The 23,982-nt window shown below is 44.7% G+C and overlaps 1 protein-coding gene across 1 annotated transcript in view; it reads left to right on the top strand.

The window, feature by feature from the left end:
• Positions 1-17,547: 17,547 nt before the first annotated feature.
• Positions 17,548-23,982, top strand: part of LOC145416324 (uncharacterized) — a 45,260-nt gene continuing 38,825 nt past the window's right edge. The window contains exons 1-2 of the mRNA XM_080285322.1: positions 17,548-17,977; positions 19,001-19,072. Coding sequence (XP_080141448.1) covers positions 17,548-17,977; positions 19,001-19,072 — 502 coding nt within the window. The remainder of the gene's footprint in view (positions 17,978-19,000; positions 19,073-23,982) is intronic.

Below are 23,982 nucleotides of genomic sequence, written 5' to 3'. Positions count from 1 at the left end.
GTGGTAGTGTCAGCCAGGACTTTGACTACTTGGTAAATGTGACTGAGTGCCCCGCCTGAGGGTGTTGTGCAAAGCTTTTATCCTGCCTTCACCCCACGTCAGTCCCATGGTAGTACCTTCCAGGGACCATGGTAGCCATTCATTTGTGTGTGTGTGTGTGGAGAGAGAGAGAGAGAGAGAGAGAGTCAGCGAAACAAGGCCAGCACGACACACGGAGAAAAAGAGGAGGCGAGAAATCTTGTGTGTGTGTGTGTGTGTGTGTGTGTGTGTGTGTGTGTGTGTGTCCTCAAATTTTCTCACCACCATCCCCATGCTCCACCACTGTTGCTGCCTCTCTCCATCTTTCTCCATCATTCTAATGTTTCTTCACCTCTGTTACTACATCACCACCAGTGTTTCTGAATGACCACTACTCTCTACTCTCTCTCTCTCTCTCTCTCTCTCTCTCAGGACCCGGTGTCTGTGGAAGGCTTGTGCATCAATCTTCAGGCAGATGGCAAGTCCCATCTGTCTAAATCACCGGAACCATCTGTCCTCCTTCCTCACCATTACCACCATCATTCTCTCCATCACTCTCTCTCTCTCTCTCTCTCTCTAATTAATGGACCTGATGGAGCAAGAGGAGAGAAAGAGGAGAGATTATGAGGAGGAGAGGTGGAAAAGAAAGAGGAGGAGAAGGAGATATGAAGGAAAAGAAGTAAGAGGGAATGTATGAGACGGGATAGAAGGGAGAGAAGGTGAGAAAGTGACAGACTGAGTGAAATGACGAAATATACGAGAGAGAGAGAGAGAGAGAGAGAGAGAGAGAGAGAGAGAGAGAGAGAGAGAGATGTATGTATGTGTGTATGTACGTATAGTTTAACCCTCTCTTGTTCCTATAATCTCTCTAATCTGAAAAAATTCGTCTGACGTCAGCTGTCCCGTATTCTTTTATTTTTCCTCCTCCTACTCCTCCTCCTTCTCCTCTCTCGTCCTCCTCCATTTCTCCTCCTCCTCCTCCTCCTCTTACCACCACCACTACTACTACTACTACTACTACTACTACTACTACTACCACCCGCGTGTAAAAGTGAGGTATGAAAATGAGGAGCGAAGTGTGAGGGTGACAGAGCCTAGAAGGGCCGTCTTATTAGTGTCTGTCACCGCCTTTGCCTACCCCTCCTCTCTCTCTCTCTCTCTCTCTCTCCCCATTTTCCCATCCTACCCACCCCATTCAGTAATTTCCCAGTAAAGCTTTTAATATTCGTTCTAGCGGTACACTACACGGAACTGCCTGACATGTTTTGGCGGCTTAAAAGCTTACCTGCCGCTTCACGAGAGCCTTGATTAATAAGCTTACCGATAGCTGATTACATTATAGAGGCAGCTAAACAAGTCAAGGCTAAAGCTGGTTTTTTTTAGAAGTCTGCCTTTGATTCGTTTGATGGCGCGATGAATGATTTGCTTTTTACTCAATTCTCTGTACACACACACCTAACAAATCATAACACCCGCTCTCCCTTCTCGAGCGCGGGTGTAACGAGAGAGAGAGAGAGAGAGAGAGAGAGAGAGAGAGAGAGAGAGAGAGAGAGAGAGAGGCAGGCAAAGAAGTGGAAGGAGTGGAGAGACAAGCAAGGAAGAGGAAGGGAAGGGTGGAGAGCGGTGGTGGAGGTGGGGGGGGGGGGAGACGTGCCTTACACACTGAGAGACTTGGAGCTGAGGTTGTGGTTGAGCGGAGGGTGTGGCTGTGGTAGAGAGAGAGAGAGAGAGAGAGAGAGAGAGAGAGAGAGAGAGAGGTTGTTTGTTGTGTATGGTGTGTATGTATGTGTGTGTGTGTGTGTGTGTGTGTGTGTGTGTGTGTGTGTGTGTGTGTGTGTGTGTGTGTGTGGTATGGCCGTGTATGTGGTGTGGTGTTTTGAGTGGCGCTTGATGTGGTGTGGTGTGGAATGATGTGGTGTGCTGTGGAGTGGTGTGGCGTGGTGTGGTGTGGTGTGGTGTGGCGTGGTGTGTTGTGGAGAGGTGTGGTGTGGCGTGGTGTGGTGTGGCGTGGTGTGTTGTGGAGAGGTGTGGTGTGGCGTGGTGTGGTGTGGCGTGGTGTGTGGGGTGGATGGAATAATTACCAAGTGGAATTCACGAAAAACATATTGCATCTATACATGCATATGACATTTAGATTCATAGTAGGCAATATAGATGTATAGCTGGTTGAATGACAGCGTGGGTGAGTGTGGATGATTGGGATGGATGGTTGAAGAGGCACAAGGCTGGGTACTGAAATTTGCATAGAATAATTGGATGAATGTGTAATGGATGTTTAGTCTGAGTGGATGGTTCATGTGTGTTGGAGTGGATGATTGTGATGCAGGATTACAAGGAAAGATTGAACAGGCGTAGCGAAATCTTTGCCATAGTTACCTCCCACAACGAAAACTGGAGGAGGACATGTTTTCACCCCTGTTTGTCTGTTAGCCTGCAAGATATATCCAAAAGTTATTGTTGGATTTCAATGTAAATTTGTGAGAATGTGGGTCATTGGCCAAGGATGAGTTTGTTACATGTTGGTGGTGATCTGAGTTGGAGAGCCGGTTAAGGACTGTTTTTGTTCTTTGTCCACAAGATATTTCATAAAGGTATTGACGGATTCCAATAAGATTTTGTAGATATGTGGGTCGTGGGCCAAGGAAGAGTTTAGTAAATTTTGGTGGTGATGTGATGTGTTCGGTATGGGCGTTGGCGGAGGTGTGTGTTTTCTGAATGCTGTTCTTCGTGTTATTTATGTATTTGATTGTGGCATAGACTTGGCACTACATTTCCTGAGAGACCCATCATATTATATACCGCGCACTTTCATCTACCACCACTTCGGCACTAATACACCTTCCATACTGAATACTTCCAGGGGTGTGGCATTCAGGGCTGGTGTGGTGGTGTTAGCAGGGGTGTGGCGTTCAGGGCTGGTGTGGTGGTGTTAGCAGGGGTGTGGCGTTCAGGGCTGGTGTGGTGGTGTTAGCAGGGGTGTGGCGTTCAGGGCTGGTGTGGTGGTGTTAGCAGGGGTGTGGCGTTCAGGGCTGGTGTGGTGGTGTTGGCAGGGGTGTGGCGTTCAGGGCTGGTGTGGTGGTGTTAGCAGGGGTGTTGTTAGGTGGTGTCGGTGGGTCTTGTGGCAGAACAATGAAGTCTGCTTTAACGACATTCAAAGCGTCAAACTGTTCCCTGACTCAGCCTCTCATCAAACTCATCCGTGTGGGAACAGAACCACAGACAGATATATAGGGCAGATAGATAGATAGATAGATAGATATACAGGGTAGATAGATAGGCAGATAGATGCAAAGGGCAGTCCACATATAACTCTCCTCTTGCACTCCGACGGGCTATTTCTGGTGTGTTGCGGGAGCGGCTCCGGCAGGTGTACCAGCGTCTGCCTTGCATCATTTATTCATTCCCTACTCCCACTGCCACACCCTTACCCACACCAGCAGACTGAGCCAGATAAGTTTCCAGTGAAGCACTATTTACGGATCATCCCGTAGGTAAGATGGTGGCTGTGTACTGGGTGGAATAGAGAAGGTGGAGGAAAGGTGGAAAGCGGACAGAATTTGTGGAGAAGTATATTAAACTAAAGTGGAGAGGTCTGGAGACAGGGTGGGCGGTGGAACTGACTGTGGGTGGAGTGGGAGGGACGAGGTGGATGAAATGGGAGTGGTATGGGTGGGCTGGGGCACTGTGGGTGGAGAGGGCGAAGGGGGTGTTTGAGTGGGTAATGTGGACTGGGTGGAGAGTGCTACAGCGAATGGGACGGGGTGGGCTACAAGGGATGTTAAAGTTACACAGTTACAAACCACCAGGACTCGTCAAACCTTTCTACTTGGTCTGTCCTTTAAGGAAAAAATAAATAAATAAAAAATCACTAATTCCAGACGCTAAACGTTGAACCATCACAGGGGTTTAAGAAATGAATTGTACAGCAGATGACTCTCCTCCTCTCTCCACACCTACCAATCTAGTGTAGGAAAAGAGAGAGAGAGAGAGAGAGAGGAGAGAGAGATGAAGCATACACCTGGATGGAAAGGTAAAGCAGGATATGTCTGAGGGAAATTTCACAGGAATGGAGAAATTAGTACCAAATGAATCCACTCGTCATAAGAAATCAGGTGGTATGATTTGACATGCGTTATTATATTACTGTATGCATATTTACAAACTTCCGCACTCACACACACACACACACACACACACACACACACACACAAACATATACAGATAGATAGATAGATAGGTAGATAGATAGATAGATATAGGTATAGATGTAAATGTGCAGAGGGGGCATCATGGTTGAGAGAATGGGAGTGGGCGGTATGAGGTGGGTGGAGCGAAAGCCAGGGAGGAGAGAGAGAGAGAGAGAGAGAGAGATGAAGCACAAACCTGGATGGAAATGTACGGCAGGATGAAAAGGGTAAAACAGTAGATAGAGTGACAAGGGAGGTGTGTAAGCCAGAGTGATGTAGCAGAATGAGTGGCAGGGTGACAGGCAGGGTGGCAGAGAAGGCGGGATGACAGGGTGGCAGGGTGGGGCGGTGGCAGGGTGGCAGGGCAGGGCGGGATGGCAGAGCGAGGTGGCAGGGTAGGGAATCAATGCGCCTACACGAGTAAGCATTTTCGCTTGGCGTGAGGCCAGCTGTGTGTGTGTGTGTGTGTGTGTGTGTGTGTGTGTGTGTGTGTGTGTGTGTGTGTGTGTGAGGGGCTGGAACGCTGCTGTTTCCCTCCCACACCCCTCTCCTGACCCCCACCCACTCTCCCCGTCCCTCCGCCCTCTCTCCCTGTCCCCCCACCCATCTATTCCCTTCCCCTCGCCCCTCTCTTGCTGTTCCCTTTCCACCTCCACACTATCCTCTAACCCCCCTCCTCCACCCTCCCTCCGCCTTACTCTGCTACACCTAACCTAACTCTGCTACACTGCTACACCTAACCTAACTCTGCTACACACCACTACACCTAACCTAACTCTGCTACACACCACTACACCTAACCTACTGTAACTCTTTGTCGCATTGCCACTCGTCACATGACCTCTGCTAAGGCTGTTATGCTTGGCTAATGTAACCTAACCTAGCCTCCACACCTGGTTTGTGCCACACTACTACTCGGCTTCACAGTGCATCGTATAACCTATCCTACTTTTACGTCATGCTTGTACAATTAGCTGAACGAGGTACGCGGCTACATGTATCCGGCACAGGGAATAAAACCTTCCCTTGCCCTGCATAGTGCCGGGTCACCTTTGGGCAAGGTGTAACACTCATTACCACAACAAAAAGGAGCAGGTAGGTGGTTACAATTACCCCAGGAGCCACTACCATGGATGTGACGTGGGGTCAAGGCCCGGTAGCTGGCCTTGTACAACACTCTCAGGTGGGGAACTCAGTCACAGATACCAAGTACTCAAGTCCCGGCTGAGACTATTACTCATACATACGAGTATCTCCTTTACACAACTCATCCTCTTGGCGGCTACTCTTCCTCCATTTTCCCTGCACCTCGTCCCGTAGAAGGATCCAGTTCTGACCCTGGTGAGGCGTTGTCTGCCGCAGGAAGGCGGCTGCTTGCTTGTGGTCGATGAGTCAGCTCAGCCAGACAGACCGTGGTAGAAAAATAACACCTTGCTTTAAGTTACGATAACATAAACAACTTTACAGTGTTGTGCCTAACATACCGTAACATAGCATAACATAGCCAGTCATCACACGGCTTTACCAAACGTGGTGGCACCGATCTAAGCCGGCGATGGAGATGCCCGGCTGTACAAATGTCTGTCAGCTCCCCTCCTGTCTCACGAAGGGAGGATGGTGGACGGAGGGAGAGGAGTCTGCTGGGTTCACAAACAGCTGAGTCTGGGATGCAGTTACTACGACTAATAAATGAACCTCTTATTCCTAACAGCTCTTTCTGTTATACCTGTTATATCATTTTTTACTTCAACTTGGCCTAAAATTATCATCTCCATCTAAAATGCTGAGTTGTAGCAATAGATTAGCAGTAGCATATGCTAGTAGTCAGAAACAAGTGCTAAAAAAAGGATATAGAGCTGCAGCACTGTCTTTCCTGCCACTGAGCTACGTTGAAATAGACTGCGAATGGATGAAATTCTGAGCCAAGGTGAAAAGAGGATTGTTTTGCACCGTCCTGAGAGAGGAACTACACATAATGAAAATGGTGACAGCGCTAAAGGTAAGTAAAATAAAGCAAAAGGAACAAATAAAAAAAAAAAACGGGAAGTATGTCTCAAGAGAATGAAGATGAGAGATTAGATAGGAGTGTGCATGTACAGTATGTAGACGAATAGACGAAGAGAGACAGGTAGACGCACAGGAGCCTTAAAACCATCACCCAAGCGGAAAGTCTTCTGAAACTCTCAAAACATTGACGGGTTGTGACGTCACGTTGTAAGTTACCACCTCGGTGCTCTGTAGTCTGCAGACCCAATAAAAAATATAAATAAAAATAAAACGTCCTTCTCATCATAAGAGAGTAGGTAGGTAGCAGTTAAAGTTAAAGAAATATAGTGACTTAATTACATAGTGGGGTTGGTGGAGGATTAGTGCCCCTCCCTGTAAAACAATTAACTCTAAGCCCTTGGCCACCCCGTTTGGGATACATGGCGTCTGGCAATGAATGAATGAATTACATGATTTCGATATTTCATACCGGCACATATTGGATTCCTAAGGAAATATTAAAGACAGTGTCAGCTGACAGATAGGCTAGCTAGAACAATCATGGTAGTGGCTGTATGTCAACCTGATAGGCTAGCTATACAATCGTGGTGGTAGCTTTATGTAAACCTGATATAGTGGCATTATGTCAGCCTTAATAATGTTAATGTTATTGCTATGCTATCAACCAGGGGTGCTACTGGACTGGCCTGGAGAGAAGTCTACCCAAGTTAGCTTAGCAAGTCAAGAGAAACTCAGGGCAAAGATTCATAATTCAGTCTCTTCCATTTTTCTCATTATTTTTCTGTTCATGTCATCTTTACTTTTTGCGATTTTTATTCCGTATTTGACACAGGTAACCATGCTGGCAGGAAGTACTAGGGGGAGAGGCCAAAGTGACTAGGGTGGGAGGTCAAAGTTACTAGGGCAGGAAAAATTTAGGCCGGAATGACTTGAAATCGGCTAGACTAACCTAACCTAACCTACCACCATACTGTATACAGTAGGCCTAGGCCTAGACTCACTCCCAGAGTCCAAGTCCCATAAATTACATTATTTGTCAACTTAGCTGTCAGATTTTGAAATACTTATAAAATTTGGCTCAGTAGGCTATTAGGCCTAGGCCTATTCTACTCTGGTTCTAAACTGGTGTGGTGAAAATGTTCATATTTGTTATTAGGCCTAGGCTAACTTAGGCTGTTAATAGGGAACTTATTTAGGCCTAGCTTAGGCCTCTAACATCTGACTGAGCATGTTAAAATCACATTTAAGCCTAATTACAGCAAACTCCAAGAGGTATCAAGTATATCTAAGTTCTCTTACCTTTTTAAGCTGCACGAAGGCCAACTCCGTTGATCCGGCACTGCGTCTTCTTTTAAATTTCTTAAATTCCGTGCAATGTTATACCCCAACAGCTCATATTTCAAATGTCTGAATGTTTGTGTTGAACTAAAATGTTTCTGGCAAATGACTGCTGTTTGAACATTAACTTTGTCAGCCTACGGCACTTTTGCAGCCACATCTAGCTAAATTATCATTTCTGGGGAATTTGCGGTACCCCAAGTCACTGTTCTTGTCAGGGGTACAAACACAGCACAAACTCTAGGTTTTCCCATAGCCTATTAGAGTCTCCAGGTTATTCACGCACTGCACAAGAAAGGCAATTGATAATTCAAATGAATAACAAGTTTAAAGCGAAAAACGCAGGTCGAACACACGTGCCACACCAACACAACCTCGGATGTTTGCTGCACAGCGTGACGTCACAGCAAGCCCCTGGTTCCAATAATGTCCACCGTGCGTCGTCTACCTCTGTGTGTGAGTGAGGTGGAGGGGTGGAGGGATGGAGGGATAGATAGGTAGACAGATAGATAGATTGATAGACAGACAAATAAACAGATAGGTATGTAGACGGAGATAGATAAACATCGATGGATAGATAGACAGATAGACAGGTAGGTAGATATATAGGACTACATAATAGATAGATAGATAAATAGATAGATAGAAGCAGGAAGTCAGTTGATGAGAAGGTGTTGTGTCTGCGAGAATCGAGCAGTGCTAAACATGCTTACACACTCTTAACACTGAGGAAAGCTGACGACAGCGGCCAGTAAGGAGATGATGCAGTTAGCTGTCAGCAGTCCTCTCGTGAACAAAGATCTGGTAACCATGCACACACATATACACACATACTCACACACAGGCTCCTTAAGCTTTCCATCCACGAGGAACACACGTGACACACCCCTGCTACACCAGATTTTAGGAAAGAGAGAGTAGAAGGAGACAAGCGACCCTAGAGACAGGTCACGGAAGAAGGGCTTAGCGATTTGAGAGAGAGAGAGACAGATAGCGAGACAGGGAGGTAGCTACCCGGGACTTATACTCGTTCCGTGTGAGAGACTTGTTAATATTTCCAAGACAAAATAAAAATAGTCCCATACTATTCTTTACCTCTCCTGTCACTACATGACATTTGGTGGGGAAGCTACTACAAGATATAAAAGCCGCTCGACCACAAGTCTAAAATATACTTCTCTACAAGTAACTACAAAGTCTTTATGACAGATACATGCATCATAGTAGGCGAGATTATCCTCTAAGGCTACCAGACTCTTCTTTCCTTGAACCATCGAAGAGAAATAGATAGACCTAGATAGATAAATGGACAGATAAATAGATAGGCAGGTAGATAGATGGATAGATAAGCGGATGGATGGATGGAAAGACAGATAGTTAGATGGATTGATGGATAGATAAGTAGATAGACTGATAGATAGACAGACAGATAGATGGAGGAATTGATAGACAGACAGATAGACAAATAGAATTATACACAAGACAGCGCAAAGGAGAGACTAAATGTACAGTGTGTTGGCTAATTATTTTGGTTGACCCTCCTTTTTTATGCATTATTTCTGCTGCAGTCTCGGTGATTTAATGGGTAATTTCTTTCAATAACCTGATCTTTTTAATTCCACCTATAGCTGCGGTGAGGCATTGTCCAGAAACAAGGATAGGGAGAGCAAAATGGGAGTTATTGATAGCACGGCCAGAGAGAGAGAGAGAGAGAGAGAGAGTGAGTGAGTTCCACATTCCCCACTCGTTAAGGTGTAGGACAGATTAAACGAAAGAGAGAGAGAGAGAAAGAGAGAGAGAGAGTAACTATCAGGAAGCAGAGAGAAAATACATATATCAAAAGAGAGACTTACATAACTCTAAAACTTTCAAACCAATGCACATTTCCCGCTCGTTAAGGTGTAGCTCAGATTAAAAACATTACGCGTGTATAATGAGACTCGATAATTTCTCATCAGGCCGCTGGGAGCACCATTCGTTCGTGCTTTTTTTTTTTTTTTTTTTTTTAGCTGCAAATTTCATAATCCCTGAATAATGGATCCGTAATTCACCAATTGATCTCGTATGTAAAAGTTCATTATTTTATATCACGGTCATTTTTCACGCGGGGACAGGGACGCTTTCCTTTCTCTATTATTTTTCCCCCCAAACCGTGGTACTCTGTTTTTGCCGATGTTATGATTTATTTGGCAATGTATTCTGCATATAAAACCGTACTATTTTCTTGTTCGTTCAACTTCAACTTCAACTTCAATGAAGGTTACAACATACTTGCCTGCATACATCGGCCTTGGTCACCTAATGGTGGCTCTCCACGCTGCTCGATCTCTGGCAGCTTCTTTTTTTTTTTTTTTTTTAGTCCTTTATCCCTGAAGTCACACTGTATGACCTCGTCCCAGGCCTCTTTCGGTATGCCTCTCGCAACCCTACCCCGACATTCACACTTCCCATCTTGCGTTCCATCCTCTCAACATGGCCAAACCACACCAGTCTACCAGCCCCGCATCACACCAGTACTGTACATTCAAGTCCCGTCCTTCCTCTCAACTCGCTAATCGCAATCCTAGCTCCCCCAGGCCTTACATTCAAGGACGCACTGCACATCCATCCACTCACTGTCATTTCTGTACGTTTGAGCCTACGAATGTCCTCTTTCTTTGCCGCCCTTACAGCATTACACTCCTAACATATGCTTCATACAAAGATCCCTTAGCACAGAGGGAAGCCTTCTCACTGTCAGGAGAGGCAACAGCTCCCTGAACTTCCTCCTCCTACTTCTTTCCCTAGCCACAGAACTAGCTCCAGCCCCACCTCCAGCACATAACATTTCCCCTAAATAACAAATCTCCTCCACGTATTCACGAGACTCTCCAGCAAAACCAGTCCCTTCACGCCTAACAGTCTCTATGTGCTCTCCCCGACACACCACACACATGAAATGAACATTATTTTCCAGTCTAACTTTAATATTAATTCGTCCCTTAAGCACCCACTTATCACAAACACTGTACAAGATGGAGTTACTTGATCCCACACACTTGTGGCAATCTGCACATGGCCACTTTCCGTCTGCTTTGACAGTACCGCCACCAACCCTTGATATCATTATTTTTGTTTTTCTGCATTTACTCTCAAGCCCTTGTGCCCCATACCATGTCTCCATACCCTAAATCTTTCCTCTGCCTCCATTTCATACTCTGCAATCAACACCAAGTCATCAGCATACAACATCACCCATGGGAGCCCATTTCTGAAGTCATGTGAGGGGGCTTCAAGCACCATGATATCAAGGGGCTCAAGACTGATCCCTGATGCATTTGAACATTCACGGAAAACACATCATTCAGATCTCCATTCACTCTCACCTGGGTGAGAGCACCCACATGCATGGCCATTACCACTCTAACCAGCTACTCCTCAATCCCAAGCTTTCTCATTGCCCACTTCACCACCTGCCTAGGGACTCTCAAAGACCTTCTCCAAATCAACAAAAACAAAGTACAGTTCCCTTTTCATTCCTATACATTTTTCCTGAACCTGTAAGACAATGAATATGGCATCAGTGGTCCCTTTGCCTGGCATAAACCCAATCTGCATCTCATCAGTGTTCACTCTTTCCCTGTCATACTTACTACTGTAGATCTCTCGCCAAAGGTCAAGGGCTCGTATTCTCGTCGGTTGAGCAACTTCCCTAACACCTCTTCTTAAGCTATTTATTTTGCTTATAACACCTTGCTGTCCTCTTCTGTGTTGCGCAAGTCCTTCCAATATCGCCAAACTCTGCAAAAATAACGTACAGAAGGACATTAACCAACCATGTCCAAAAATAACTACAATAACTGAGGAAGAGGTGTTAGGAAACTTCCTTAACGAGGGAGAATACGTGCCATGGTCAGAGAGCAAAGTCAGATGTTCGATCCCATGACTCACACAGCTCTGATCCGATTTTGAGCACACTTGGTGGGGGAGTGAGGGTTAGACAAGGATGATGGGGGAGGGGGAGGGAGGAGGGAGAGAAAGGGAGGGGGTGAGGAAGAAGGGGATGACGGAGGAGGGGTGGGGCAGGGGGAGGGGTGAGGGGTGAAGGGGTGAGGGAGGAGGAGTTATAAGGAGAGTACAAAGGAACATAAGAAAATAGGAAGAGAGGATAACTGCAGTAGGCCGGTTGGCCCATGCTAGGAAGCTCCTAAAAGAGTAACTGAACTACTAGAATGACATAAGGGTAGCGAAGAAGACGGCTCTCACCCCGCCCTCCAAACCCTCTACCCGAAGCCGGCAGGAAAAAGTCAGAAGGAACACCACACAGTACAGAAAAACTGGAGTGGACATTTTATAGAAAAGTGTGAAAGGAGAAAAAGAGACTATCATTGTGTAACCTGAAAAGTGAAAAGAATTAATTAGTACTAGTAAAAATAAGATTTTATTTTTTCTATACCCACCCCTTATTTGTCATATACTTATCTTGCCTATGCTTGAAACTCTCAGTGGAAGAGGCAGCAACTACATTCTTAGGCAGCTTATTCCATTCGTCTACTGATCTATTACCAAACCAATTTCTACGTATTTCCATACTGAAACGGAATTTATCTAGTCTGAAATCATTACTTCAAGTTCTATCCTGTATGCTCACTTTACGTACCTTGCTAATATCTCCCTTATTTATACCCTTCATCCACTTAAACACCTCAATTAAGTCTCCCTTTACTCAACGCCTTTATAGTGAGTGCAGATTTAGTCTTATTAGTCTGTCTGCATATAAAAGGTTTCCGAACACCATGTAACACTTTTGTCCTTCTCTGTACATTTTCTAAAGAATTAGTGTACATTTTCTAAGGAATTACAAAGGAAAGCAAACAGCACCAGACCTGTTGCTCCTTTGGTGGCTGTTTGGTATAGGGAAGGTTATAACAAACAAAGCTACTCTAAAAGACGATGATAGAAAAGAGGGAAAGGCGAAGGAAGGGATGAGAGGGAAGGAGTGTGGGAGGAGGGAATGAAGGAGGAAGGGGTGAGAGGGATGGGGTGTGGGAGGAGGGAATGAAGGAGGAAGGGGTGAGAGGGATGGGGTGTGGGAGAAGGGAATGAAGGAGGAAGGGGTGAGAGGGATGGGGTGTGGGAGGAGGGAATGACGAAGGAGAGGGTGGGAAGGAGGAAGGAGGAGGGGAGGGTGTGAGGAGCAGTTCATTGGAAGAAGCTCCTTCGATAATGCCTATCAGCTGGGCAGGAATCATAAAAAGAAGACAATCGGTATTTTCATGGTGTCAGTTATCCCCCGAAACACGACCTGCAACAGTCAGTGTCACATCCAGGTCCCTAATAATACTGCTTGGTGAAGGACAGGGGAAATGACTTTCACCATCTGCCAGGGCCGAGAACTGAACTCGGGTTTTTCCAGCTGTGAGGTGGATCTGCTAACCAACGCATCACCTGCTTCCCCTAGTTCGTTTGTGTGTGTGTGTGTGCGTGTGTGTGTGTTGGGGTCGGAAATGGGAGAAATGGCGCTCCCCGAACTAGACCCTGTATTGGATCACATAGCCCCGCTAGGTTACAGGAGCGCGCTACCACTCCCGGCACGACAGTCCCGGGCGAGGCTCGAACTCGCAATCCCCCGATTACGGGCTTAATACTCTACCACTGGGCCACCGTGCCCCCATTGGGGTGGGAGGTAAGGACAGCAGCTGTACCCTTGCCCCACTGTTTCTGCCGTTTCCCACCAGATGCCTTCGCTTCATCTCTTTTTCCATCCTGTTTATTCTCCACAAGCCCAGACACGGAAAGATGCTCTACTGACACCGGTGACTGATAGGAATGAAGGCCCGTACGCTAGGAGGCGTAGGAGGCTTGGTAGGGATAGGGGAAGGGAGATACCTAAGATGAGATGCAGGAATGGGATGGAGAGGTATGCGAGTAAGGATGAAGTTGGAAGGGATACAACCTGATGGGAGAGGACAAGGTGACATGAAAGTTATGTGTCTGTAGTCAATAGATAGCTAGGTAGAATAGATGCATCGTGTTGGGGAAAAATGGCATGGGTGAAAAATAGTGGGAGGGGGTCGGGACATACTGGAATGGAAAGAGCATGAAAGTATCCCACAAAACATCAAGATGAGTCATGAAGTGATATTATAAACCAGTAAATACTAAATCAAGTGGGCTGAAGGGAGCAAAATAAGTATACCTTGCCTTCTATTCCATTTTCTTCAGTGGCACATATCGACTACTCTCTCTTTTGCAGGTTAGTGGTAAACATTTATAAATCTGCTGTCCACATCTTGCTGTCACACAATGGCTGACCACACTTTCCGTTCCCAGCTCCGTCCTTTTCCTGAGACTGGTTGATGTTCGCTGTGATGCCACACACCTCGACCGTTTCCGTGGCACTCATGTCCCCGGTGTGACTTCCTGGCTCCAAAGACGTCTTTCAGCACTCTGTTGTCCTCTGCTCTATGGGCAGAGATCCCGCCACTGTTCGTGTTGTCCTTGTCACACCCATCCCTGCTGACCTTCTGTCCCCTGTCTGGACACGTACAACTGATATTCATTATTATACCATCTAACACTGCAGCTAACCGTCCACCTATCCTTCCTCAGTTCTCCATCACTGAGACCCTTAATTAACTCAGTGGCCCGTACCTACCTTACCCTACTAATCCTGTTTACGTTTATAATGATGGTTCTGTTCTTGCTAATGGCCGGGAGGGGGCTACTTGCCTTGCCTTTCTGTTCCTCCGATTGATTTCACCTCCCACCGTCTCCCCAGCTGGGCCAGCAGTACCCAGTTGATCTGTCTTCTCTTACCTCTGCCCTCGACTTTCTCCTCTCTCAAAAACTCTTAGGCCTAAACATCAGCGATTCCCAGGCAGCCCTCGTCCATCTTTGCAACCCTTCTCGCCTCCTCCCTCTTCTTCCCTTCTTACTCTACTTTCAGCTTCATCGGGTTTACGCCTCGATCTCGGGCTCTCTTTCATCTGGATCGCAGCCCATGTTGGTCACACCCAACACGACCAGGCAGATTGCCTGGCCCGAACTGCCTGCAGCCTTCCCCTCCGTGTCTAAGGCGACTTTCCGGTCAGGGCCAGGGAGGACATAGCCCTGCGTGTTTATGCTAAATGACCCACCAGCGTCACCATTCAGCACTACGACAACCACTGTGGGGTGAAACACTCTTATGGCATGCACCCCACCCTCACCCGCCGTTGTGATGTGGCTGTCTCACGCATTCACCTGGAGTGTCGCTCCATGTGGAAAGTAATTTCACGTCTGGCCACCGACAAATTTAAGCCCTGCAAACCTGTAATCCTCCCATGACTGACTCATTATCCCATCACATCGTTAACTGCCCAATTATTGCCCCTTTAGACCCCCTGGTTTACAGTTCTCTGCTTTGTACACATTACTAGTGAACATTCTCACCCTCTATCCTAACTTCCTTTCTTTATACAGCCCTGGTGCGCTGATGATGATGATGAATGTGTGTGTGTGTGTGTGTGTGTGTGTGTGTGTGTGTGTGTGTGTGTGTGTGTGTGTGTGCCGGCCCTATAGCACTGGGGTGCCAGTGGTGCCTGCAACTTGTGCCACTCGACTCAGGTGTCCGTAAACCCTTTGTAGGTTGGTAGGGAAAATGATTACGTAATGTATCACCATGGTAAACTGTATAATACAAAGGCTCTGTATCCTAGGACATTGAGTGAACAGTCCACCACAGGCTCAATGGCCCATGTGATGAACAAGAGCATCGCGACTGAGTGACTCACGACGTCTGATTCCACCTTTACCATTCCTTTCTTCCACTTCATCATCGACACCCCAGCACAGATTGCACCAGCCACACGAATGTACAGGTCTCCTATCATGTCATGCGATTTCCTTACGAAAGAACATTTACAGTACAGTATGCTAAGGAAAACAACTGTCCCCTTTGTTTTGTCTCAAGTGTTTAAAACCACCGAAACCTATTCTCTGTCGTAAACTTGGACTTATTTTAACAGATACGTATGGGTGGGAATGTGACACATATTTACAATCGATAACTTGTTGTAACCATGATCTGGTTTTTGCCGGAAGGACAATGATAGGAGAGTGCAGTCTAACCATATTATCCTGTTCCTCCTACAATAATTAATCTTAGATGAAAGATGAAAATTTTTGTAGACTATATCTGTTTTATGCAGGAACAACCAAGAAAGAAGGATACAGAACCCTTCCTACAGAGTGCAGAATCTTCCCTACAAGGGAAATTCTGCCCTCTGCAATGAGGCAGTGATTGCGTCAGGAAATCGATCGTAAATATGTGTGAGAATTCCATCTCATTCTTAACTGGATCAGTGCGTGCCTCGGATGGTTTGACCTTTTCCAGATGTATACACCAAACATACAATTCCATGACTAAAAAGAAGTAGGCATAATGCCCGAGAAATTATACGACTTTGCCGTCTTGCATGCTCAGTGCTTGTAAGACATATTCAGCGAAATAAATAAAAGATAGAAAAAGACATGAAATAACTAAGGAATAACAGAAGTTAAATGACGGGATCACAACTAGTGTAAGGAAAAGTTAACATTAAAATGGAGCCGAAACATGATACACCCGAAAACAAGGCACAACTGAACTCGACTTTTTGCATTGTATTGACAGGTACATATAGGGAAAACAAACAGAGAATTGAATTTATCTACATTTGACTGAAATTATAGGTTTTGTCGTAAAGATAACAGAATGACAATGTGGATAAAATAAGTATGGCATTTCCATGTTGTTTTGGTTTGAATTCGAGGGTGATGGGGGGCACCCACGGGGGACCTCAGCCACACTCACGAGAGGTTAAGTACATTTCAAGCTGTGACGGCTCTGTAGCGTCTATAATTTGCATGTAGGTTAGGCACGTGTAATTGTTACCTAAATTTGGTTTTAAGAATACAGGTATTAGGTAGTAATTTGGTTGTCATGTAGCCTATGGGGAACTTGGCAGGCCAGTTCTGAAGAAGTTGCTTGCATATCAGCCAAAGATGGTGTACCAGAGTTACCTTTTCTGCGTTGTGTTGATGGTCTTAAGCTGACTTGCATGGGTATATCCAGGACTTTAAGAGAGGAGGTTGTTGCGACCCCAGGATCTCTCTCTCTCTCTCTCTCTTTTAATGTACAGTTTAGTTTAAGCAGCAGAAAGAAGGTAACAGTTCATTCTTACTGATCGTCCAGCAATCCACCAACAATTCATCAGGGTCACTGTTTATTGGTACCTGGCTGGTAGGTTGAACTGTTATGTTACTATATCCCTTTTCTCTGTGAGGTCCTTCAGCTTTTCTCAGAGACCTTTCAGTGCCCACAAAGCTTGTTAGTTTTGCTTTTGGGGGGTTGATGCATTACTACAGTATGTATCTGGTGGTATATGGTATATGATATACATGCAGTACCATTACAGTACAGTATATATACAGTTACTGTGTGAAACATGTCACATTATTTATTTGAAGCAGAAATATATACAGTACTGTAGAAGATTCCATGGTTGTGTACAAGTAAAATAATGTCCATAAAATGAAATGAATTCCATGTGGTGCCAAGTATCTTATGCAGGGTAATGTATGGAGTACAGTGTAAGATGATTTAGGTTTGTTTAAAGTTTTGTGAGCACCCTATTCAAGGAGTTTAGTGACATGATATGCAATTAAGATTTTACCCTTGAAACCTGTGTGAATCTTGCAGTATTTAAATACAGTAATGTCAAAAAGACCTCCAGTAATGAGTTTTAATCTTCCAGCAGATAACTGTATTTAGAAATGACAGAAACTTGCAGCAATATTTGTAAGAAATGTTTTCCTCCCTATTCGGTAAGCCTCGGCTTTCCACAGCATTTGACAGAGAGAGTCATCAGCCCTAGTGCTGTATAACTCTTTGATGGTGAGTCATGACAGATCTTTAGCTGTTACAGTACCGTAACTTATTTTCTTACAGGTATTGGTATATCCAGACGTGATGACCTGATGATGTACCACAACAATGGCTTCTCAGGGCTGGAGATCGAGAGCCCCAGCCCATCATCTCAACGACCTTGATGTTCATCCAGTGAGAGAAGTGAGGGAACGAGTCCTGAATGACGTTCCCAAAGACCCACCAATTCCTGTGCCAAGTGTGAGGTTTAATTTTGTTGATGTGTCATTTCCAAAGCCGCCCTCAGAAAATGGTGGTGGATGTAGGACAGGAGAAACTGTGGATAGAGATTCAAAGAAAAGCAGATCTCATAGTGACAGTCGAAGGAGGAGCCATAAAGCACAGAAACGAGATAAAGAAAATGAAGGGTCTGCAACAGCTGAGGGTCTAGAAGGTAATTATGAAAGCAACCGACGTGAATTTTTGTGCCAGCTGCTGAAGAAAGGAGTCCCTGTGTGGGAGGAAGTGCCTGAACATGAACGCAGAACCAGATATATCGGTAAGATTTTATTTTGTATGGGAGCTATGCAGTTTATCTCTTACTAATGGAATTTTGAGCTAACCACAAGCTTTTATAGATACAAATTTTGGGGGAGAAGCATTTACACTAACGAACTGTTTTTCAGTGACATTTGCAATACAAAATATTACTCTTACAGATAGTACAGTAGCTGCCTACCTTTAAAGACTAATGTTAATGGTATATACTGCACTTACTAAGATTAGTGACGGTAGTATCAGTTACTGTAATTATTAACGTTAGCTACCTAAGCAGTTGGTGCAAGTGGTACTGGTTATTCAGTTTTCATTTGCTTTCATGAAATGAACTTTTTGAGTTACAAACCAGCTGTCAGAACCAGTCAATTTGGAAGTAGGAGAGCACCTGGATTACAGTATATTGTCTCTTTAAACTGCTTTGGTACTTGCTCTGCACATTCCTTAGTTTTTGTTGGCCATTTCCTTCAGTTATTGTGTAATATCAAGGAAAAGCTCTTCAACACAGTAGTTTTCAGCTTAGCCTAAGAGAGCCCCTGGTGGTAAAAGGGTTAAAACAGGCCATATGGAACCCTCCAGTTTGAAAAGAACTGTATATAGTAAGCTAAATTAATTCATCTGGAGATACCGGTAGCAACATCAGAATAAAAAGTGTCCTCTGACTCAAGGCAAATTAGGTATTGTCAGTATAATAACAGAATTGAACCATGATAGTCTTTCAGATGTCATCATCATCATCATCATCATCATCATTACTGAAAATGATAATATATAATTGATGAAAAAAGTCAAGGAGAAATTATTATGGAATAAGAAGTAGCAAATGACTAAGGAGATACCAAATTAGGAAAGGAAGTATGAGAGGCAGAAGATGATAAAAGTTTCATCATGGCTTCTTTGTACTGTGTATGAACTATGGGACTTGGTAGGTGTATGGCAGCAGATTGAAAATAGGTAATTTTGTAAGCTTTAGGTGTGTTAGTATGTGTAGTTTCTAATGTGCACCTTATTCATGTTTATTTCAAAGGTGGTACAAATCCGTTCAGACACCATCCTTACCCGTCCAACATCACACTCCGAAATTCTAATAAGCAGAGAGGTAAGTAGTTTTCAGAAAGTCGTTTATTTATTTGTCTTCATATGCGTCTGATTTTCAGGCTGTGTTTTTGCCAGTTTAGTAGCCCTCTTATTAACCCATTTATTGCTTTGTGTTCATGGATCTAGATCACTGCCATTGCTGCTGCGACTCACATTCCTTGTCATCCATAACTTGTACATCTCAAACTACAGTATACCCTTTTTAATGTCGAACTTGGCCAATAATCGCCATCTTTCAGTCTTGAATGCTGAGTTGTAACATTATAATATGGTGCTGGTCATGATAAAATGCCATGGAAAGGATATAGAGCCATAGTATTGTCTTATTTTGTCACTGAACTGTGAGAAATAAGGTTCAAAAGGACTAAAATCTGGGCCAAGTTAAGCTTGATAGACTATAATTGTCCCATCTTATTAAAACATAATCTGTCCGGCATTTGTTACTTTCTGACTTGATTGTTACCAGACTACTGATGACTAGGCTACCTTGTCTAAGACAGCTCCAGATTTTGAAATCCTTTCTCATTCAGCGTTTCTGCTACCATAATCACAGCCACCATGGATTCCGTGGACTTCCCTACTTTACCTTCCAGCATGTCTATCCAAGTCCTCACCAAGCACTGTGATGTACTGTAGTCTCTCAAGTATCCGGCGTAGTTCAGCCAACCCCCCTGCTGGATATTGCAGAATGCCAGACATTACGTTGGTACCCCTAATCGGCTCACCATTTGGCGTTGAGCTTGATAAAATGTCACCACCCTAAGCTATCTGTTTTGACCCTCTATCCTAAAAACTTTCTTACAATATTAGCCATGAGTAAATATGAAAATCAGGCTTAAAATACAATACAGTAATAATACAATACATACAGTTCAGCATCATCATGCAGTAGGGTTGCATCAAATGAAGACCTATTGCATAACGAATTGTCACATAACATGGTCGATATAACATAGGTTCAATAGGGCTAGGGTGGGTGACCTCGACCACAGAGCCTAAGATGACATAAAAAACCTCTGCCACCCACCAGAAGTTTGTTCTATGTTGGTACGAGTCATCACCAAGGGTCCTCCACCTCCACCCTCCAGGATGGGGGACAATTGGAGGGCCTGGACAACCACTCCACAAAAAAGATACGATATCACTTTACTTCACATCACACGCTACGCTGTTTATTAAGTACTTACGCTGTTATTTGGCGAGAGAAATGGTGTTTCAGTGGCCATTCACGCACAAAATAAAACAAAAGGCAATGATCACAGCCAGTGTAAGCACGAGGCAGGCATATTGGCATAGTCAGCTATGTCGAGGCCTAAAAAGAGGATGATGGTTGTGTAAGGTTGACATGATTTTTAGATTACAAGTTTCAGTATTTCACACAGAAAACTATCACTTCACTTATATTGCACACAGCACTCTTTGTTAAGCACTTGCACTGTTATCTGACAATAACAATGGTGTTTCAGTGGCCTTTCATGCACAGACTAGAATGAAAGACAATGATCAGAGCAAATGTAAACAATGGGTAGCAATTTTGATTTTGTATGCCTCACCGCATCCGCACAAGATTCTCGGAGGCAGTCGTCAGAAATACTGTTGTAGGGAAATTGTGATAGATTTGTTAACATTGTACAGTATAACTTTTTAATTATCATTGTAATGAGTTATCACATAACAGGGCGTTGTATAACGAGGCTGCACTGTATAGTACAGCTACAGTACCTGCAGCAGCCAGGGCACCACCACAGAAGCCACAAACTCAGCTGTCATGCAGAACTAGGGCACAGTAGTAAGAGCACTAGGGCATGGAGCACTGAGGGGCCACAGGGGAAGTCACAGTATTGCAGCAGTGAGTGAAGCATGGGGAGTCATCGGCTAAGTTAGCGTACTGGGGGTAGCCACTGTGTTGGTCACCAATGCACAAAGCATGGGTAGGTCCTCACTATATGGTGTCCAGTGGAGAGAATGAGAGGGCAACGGTTGCCTTGGTGCGTTGGGTGGGCTGCTTCTGTAATGCATTGTGATTGGCTGACGTGTGTTGCAGAGTCTGCCTGCATGTCAACTGGGTCCTGTGTCAGAGCAGGATGATACACTTTACCATCAAAAAATGCATACTGCTTATTGTCTCACATTTCTAAGCTGGATATTGCCTAATATTGCCGGATGTTTTAATATAGTCGAGCCTAAAGTGCCAGAAAATGCAAAAGGACAGAAATCGTGACAACGGATACTTGAGAGTCTACTGTATTATAGCTACCATACTCATTATTCACTTCAACTATAACACTTGCATACTTATCCCAGAAGTTGTCCCTTATCTCTTCAGTATGTCCATATGGAGCATAACCACAGTGCACCTCCCAGATGACATGTAGAGGTGTATGGTATGTAGGAGGACTGCTGGGCCTTGATAGCAGGCTGTTAAGCCTATGCCCAGAGTAGGACATATAAAAAAAAAAAAAAAAAAAAAAGATGCCATCTATCAAAGCATCATTCTTGGGCTGTTACTGTATATCTTAACCTCAGGCACGCCATCCACCCATGTCCCATCAAACAACACTCGTACACCACTGATTCATGTATCATCCCCACACCAGAAAAAAGCTTATACTTCTCCCTTTTGCCCTCAACCATCCTTTAGTTAACCGCCTCCCCTCCACCACCACCACCCAACTTGCACGCAGCATATATCCACACACCTCTCTGATAGTCCTGTCATAACCCCCGCTCTCCATTTCATCATTACAGAATTCCAGAACACAACCTTCCAGGCAGTAATTGTAAAATGTTTTTTGGTCAGATTTCAGTTTTGGGACCATGTTCATAATTACAGTTTGTTTTGGTACAGGGAGTGAAGTACATCCATCATTGTTTAGCCCCACTTGTTCACCCTGACTTTGTTACTTTAACTAGTTCCATTGCCGGGGTCAGGAACAGCACCATGGCTTCAAGGCATCCCACTAAATACAGGACCAGATCTGAGAACAGCATAGCACTACAGTTTCCATAGTATTATTTGTAGGCTGGCGTGGGGGGGGCATCCTCCTTGGTTTTCCTCCCATGTTTGGGCTGCTATAAAACCAAATGGGATTTTCAGCATGTAACTGTGTGCTCTGTATCCTCCATTGCTAGGAAGGCAGACAGCCCACTTGCCCACTAGACCCTTTGGTGGTAAAGGGAGCAGTCACCTTTCCTCCTACCAGGCACTGCAGTCAGGCATCAATGAGACAGCAGTTACAGAGCCATACAATGTTCCCTCCATGTGTGCATGCTTCATGTGCACAGATCCCAGTGCATAGGTGAAAGAAAAACAGTATCACAAATTACATATGCACAGAAAAATGTGGATTTGCACAGCATACACCATCACTGATGATTTAAATTGCTTGAGCAGTTAGTTCCTTTCCAATTTTTTATTCCTTTAAATCTCCTTAATGTCACTGTTGTATGTCTGCTTACCTCCATGCAGTAGAGTATGCCCTTGAGAAGCATATCTGTATGTTAGTTTCAGTCATACAAGGCCGTTAGTGGGCAGGTCGGGGTCAGGCTGGAGGGTTGGTTAATACATTAGATTTTTATGATGGGATATGGATATCCAAATACAGTACACAGATTCTGTTTGCATGGTACCCTAGGTTAACTCATTAACCATACATATGGAAGGGGTACTGTATGTTCTGACTTTAGTGTCATCTGTGGCCCCAAGTTCAACCACACTGATTTGTTGCTGTAAAGGGTGATGGTAACTCCACCCCCCTCCATTTGCAGTACAGATGCATTCCTTACCCAGAGGACAATATGGTCCTGAAATGTGAATGTTGGGCATCCTTAGCTAAATAAATAATTCATCATTGCAGTGAAAGGATCAAGACTGGCTCATACTCCAAGCTAGTTACAAGTGTTGTTCTTGCATGTATGGCTAATTACACTATCTATCTATCTATCTATTGCCAGACGCCTCAATCCCGTTTGGGGTGGCCACAAACAAATCGCCTCCAAGTCGCCCTGTCCCCCGCCATTTCACTCCCCTGCTCCCAACTCACACCCCCCTCTCTCATATACCTCTCCACCCCATCTCTCCATCTCATCCTCGGCCTCCCCCTCCCTCTTTCCCCCTCCACCTCACTCACATACACTCTCTTCATCAGTCTTTCACCCTCCATCCTCTCCACATGGCCAATTACACTACAGTAAGAAATAATTTCATTTTAAATATCATTGCTATGTATTAAGCTTTTGGGAGGTTCCCCCAATTTATATTTCCAGTTGTGGCCCATCCTGAGTGTTGGAGTAGGAGCAGAAGCTAATTCCATTTCCAGAGTGAGGAATGGATGGAAGAAGTTTAACTGTTGCCTTTTATGAGTGTGAAGGGGCTCACCTTTTGTGCTAAGGGTACTCTACAAAATGTGTGATCAGCATTATGCTGTATGAGAGTGGGACTTAGTCAGTGAGAGAAGAGGATACAAGGAAGTGGAATCCGCAGAATTGAGAATGTTTCCTTCTTTCCATCCATCCTCTTCTGTCTTTCTTTCCTTCATTTTTTCCTCTTTCTTCTGCCTGCGGGTAACTTTACACTCCATCTTGTGTCTTTCTTTCCTTCATTCTTTCCTCTTCCTTCTGCCTGTGGGTGACTCTACACTGAGTGACAAGCCAAATAGTTTCCTGTACACCAGGAAACCATTTACTATGCTGGGTGGTAACCATATAACCAAATTTTGGCTCCTGGTGGTTTAGTGGGTAATAAAGGTGCTCCAATCGGATTGAGCTGGTGAAGGTTTATATCCAAGGGATGGTTGGGGTTTATTGCTCATGTAATGCCACTCAGGGATGAGTGAGACTGGTCACTCTCATCTTAAATGCCAGGACCAACTTTCCTAGCCCCGGGCTCCTACGCTCCTTATGGGGCAACGT

Source organism: Coenobita brevimanus, chromosome 105 (assembly GCF_032717465.1).
Source record: "Coenobita brevimanus isolate Jiangsu-jjx chromosome 105, ASM3271746v2, whole genome shotgun sequence".
Taxonomy (NCBI): Eukaryota; Metazoa; Arthropoda; class Malacostraca; order Decapoda; family Coenobitidae; genus Coenobita; species Coenobita brevimanus.
This window is presented reverse-complemented; position numbering and strand designations above follow the sequence as displayed.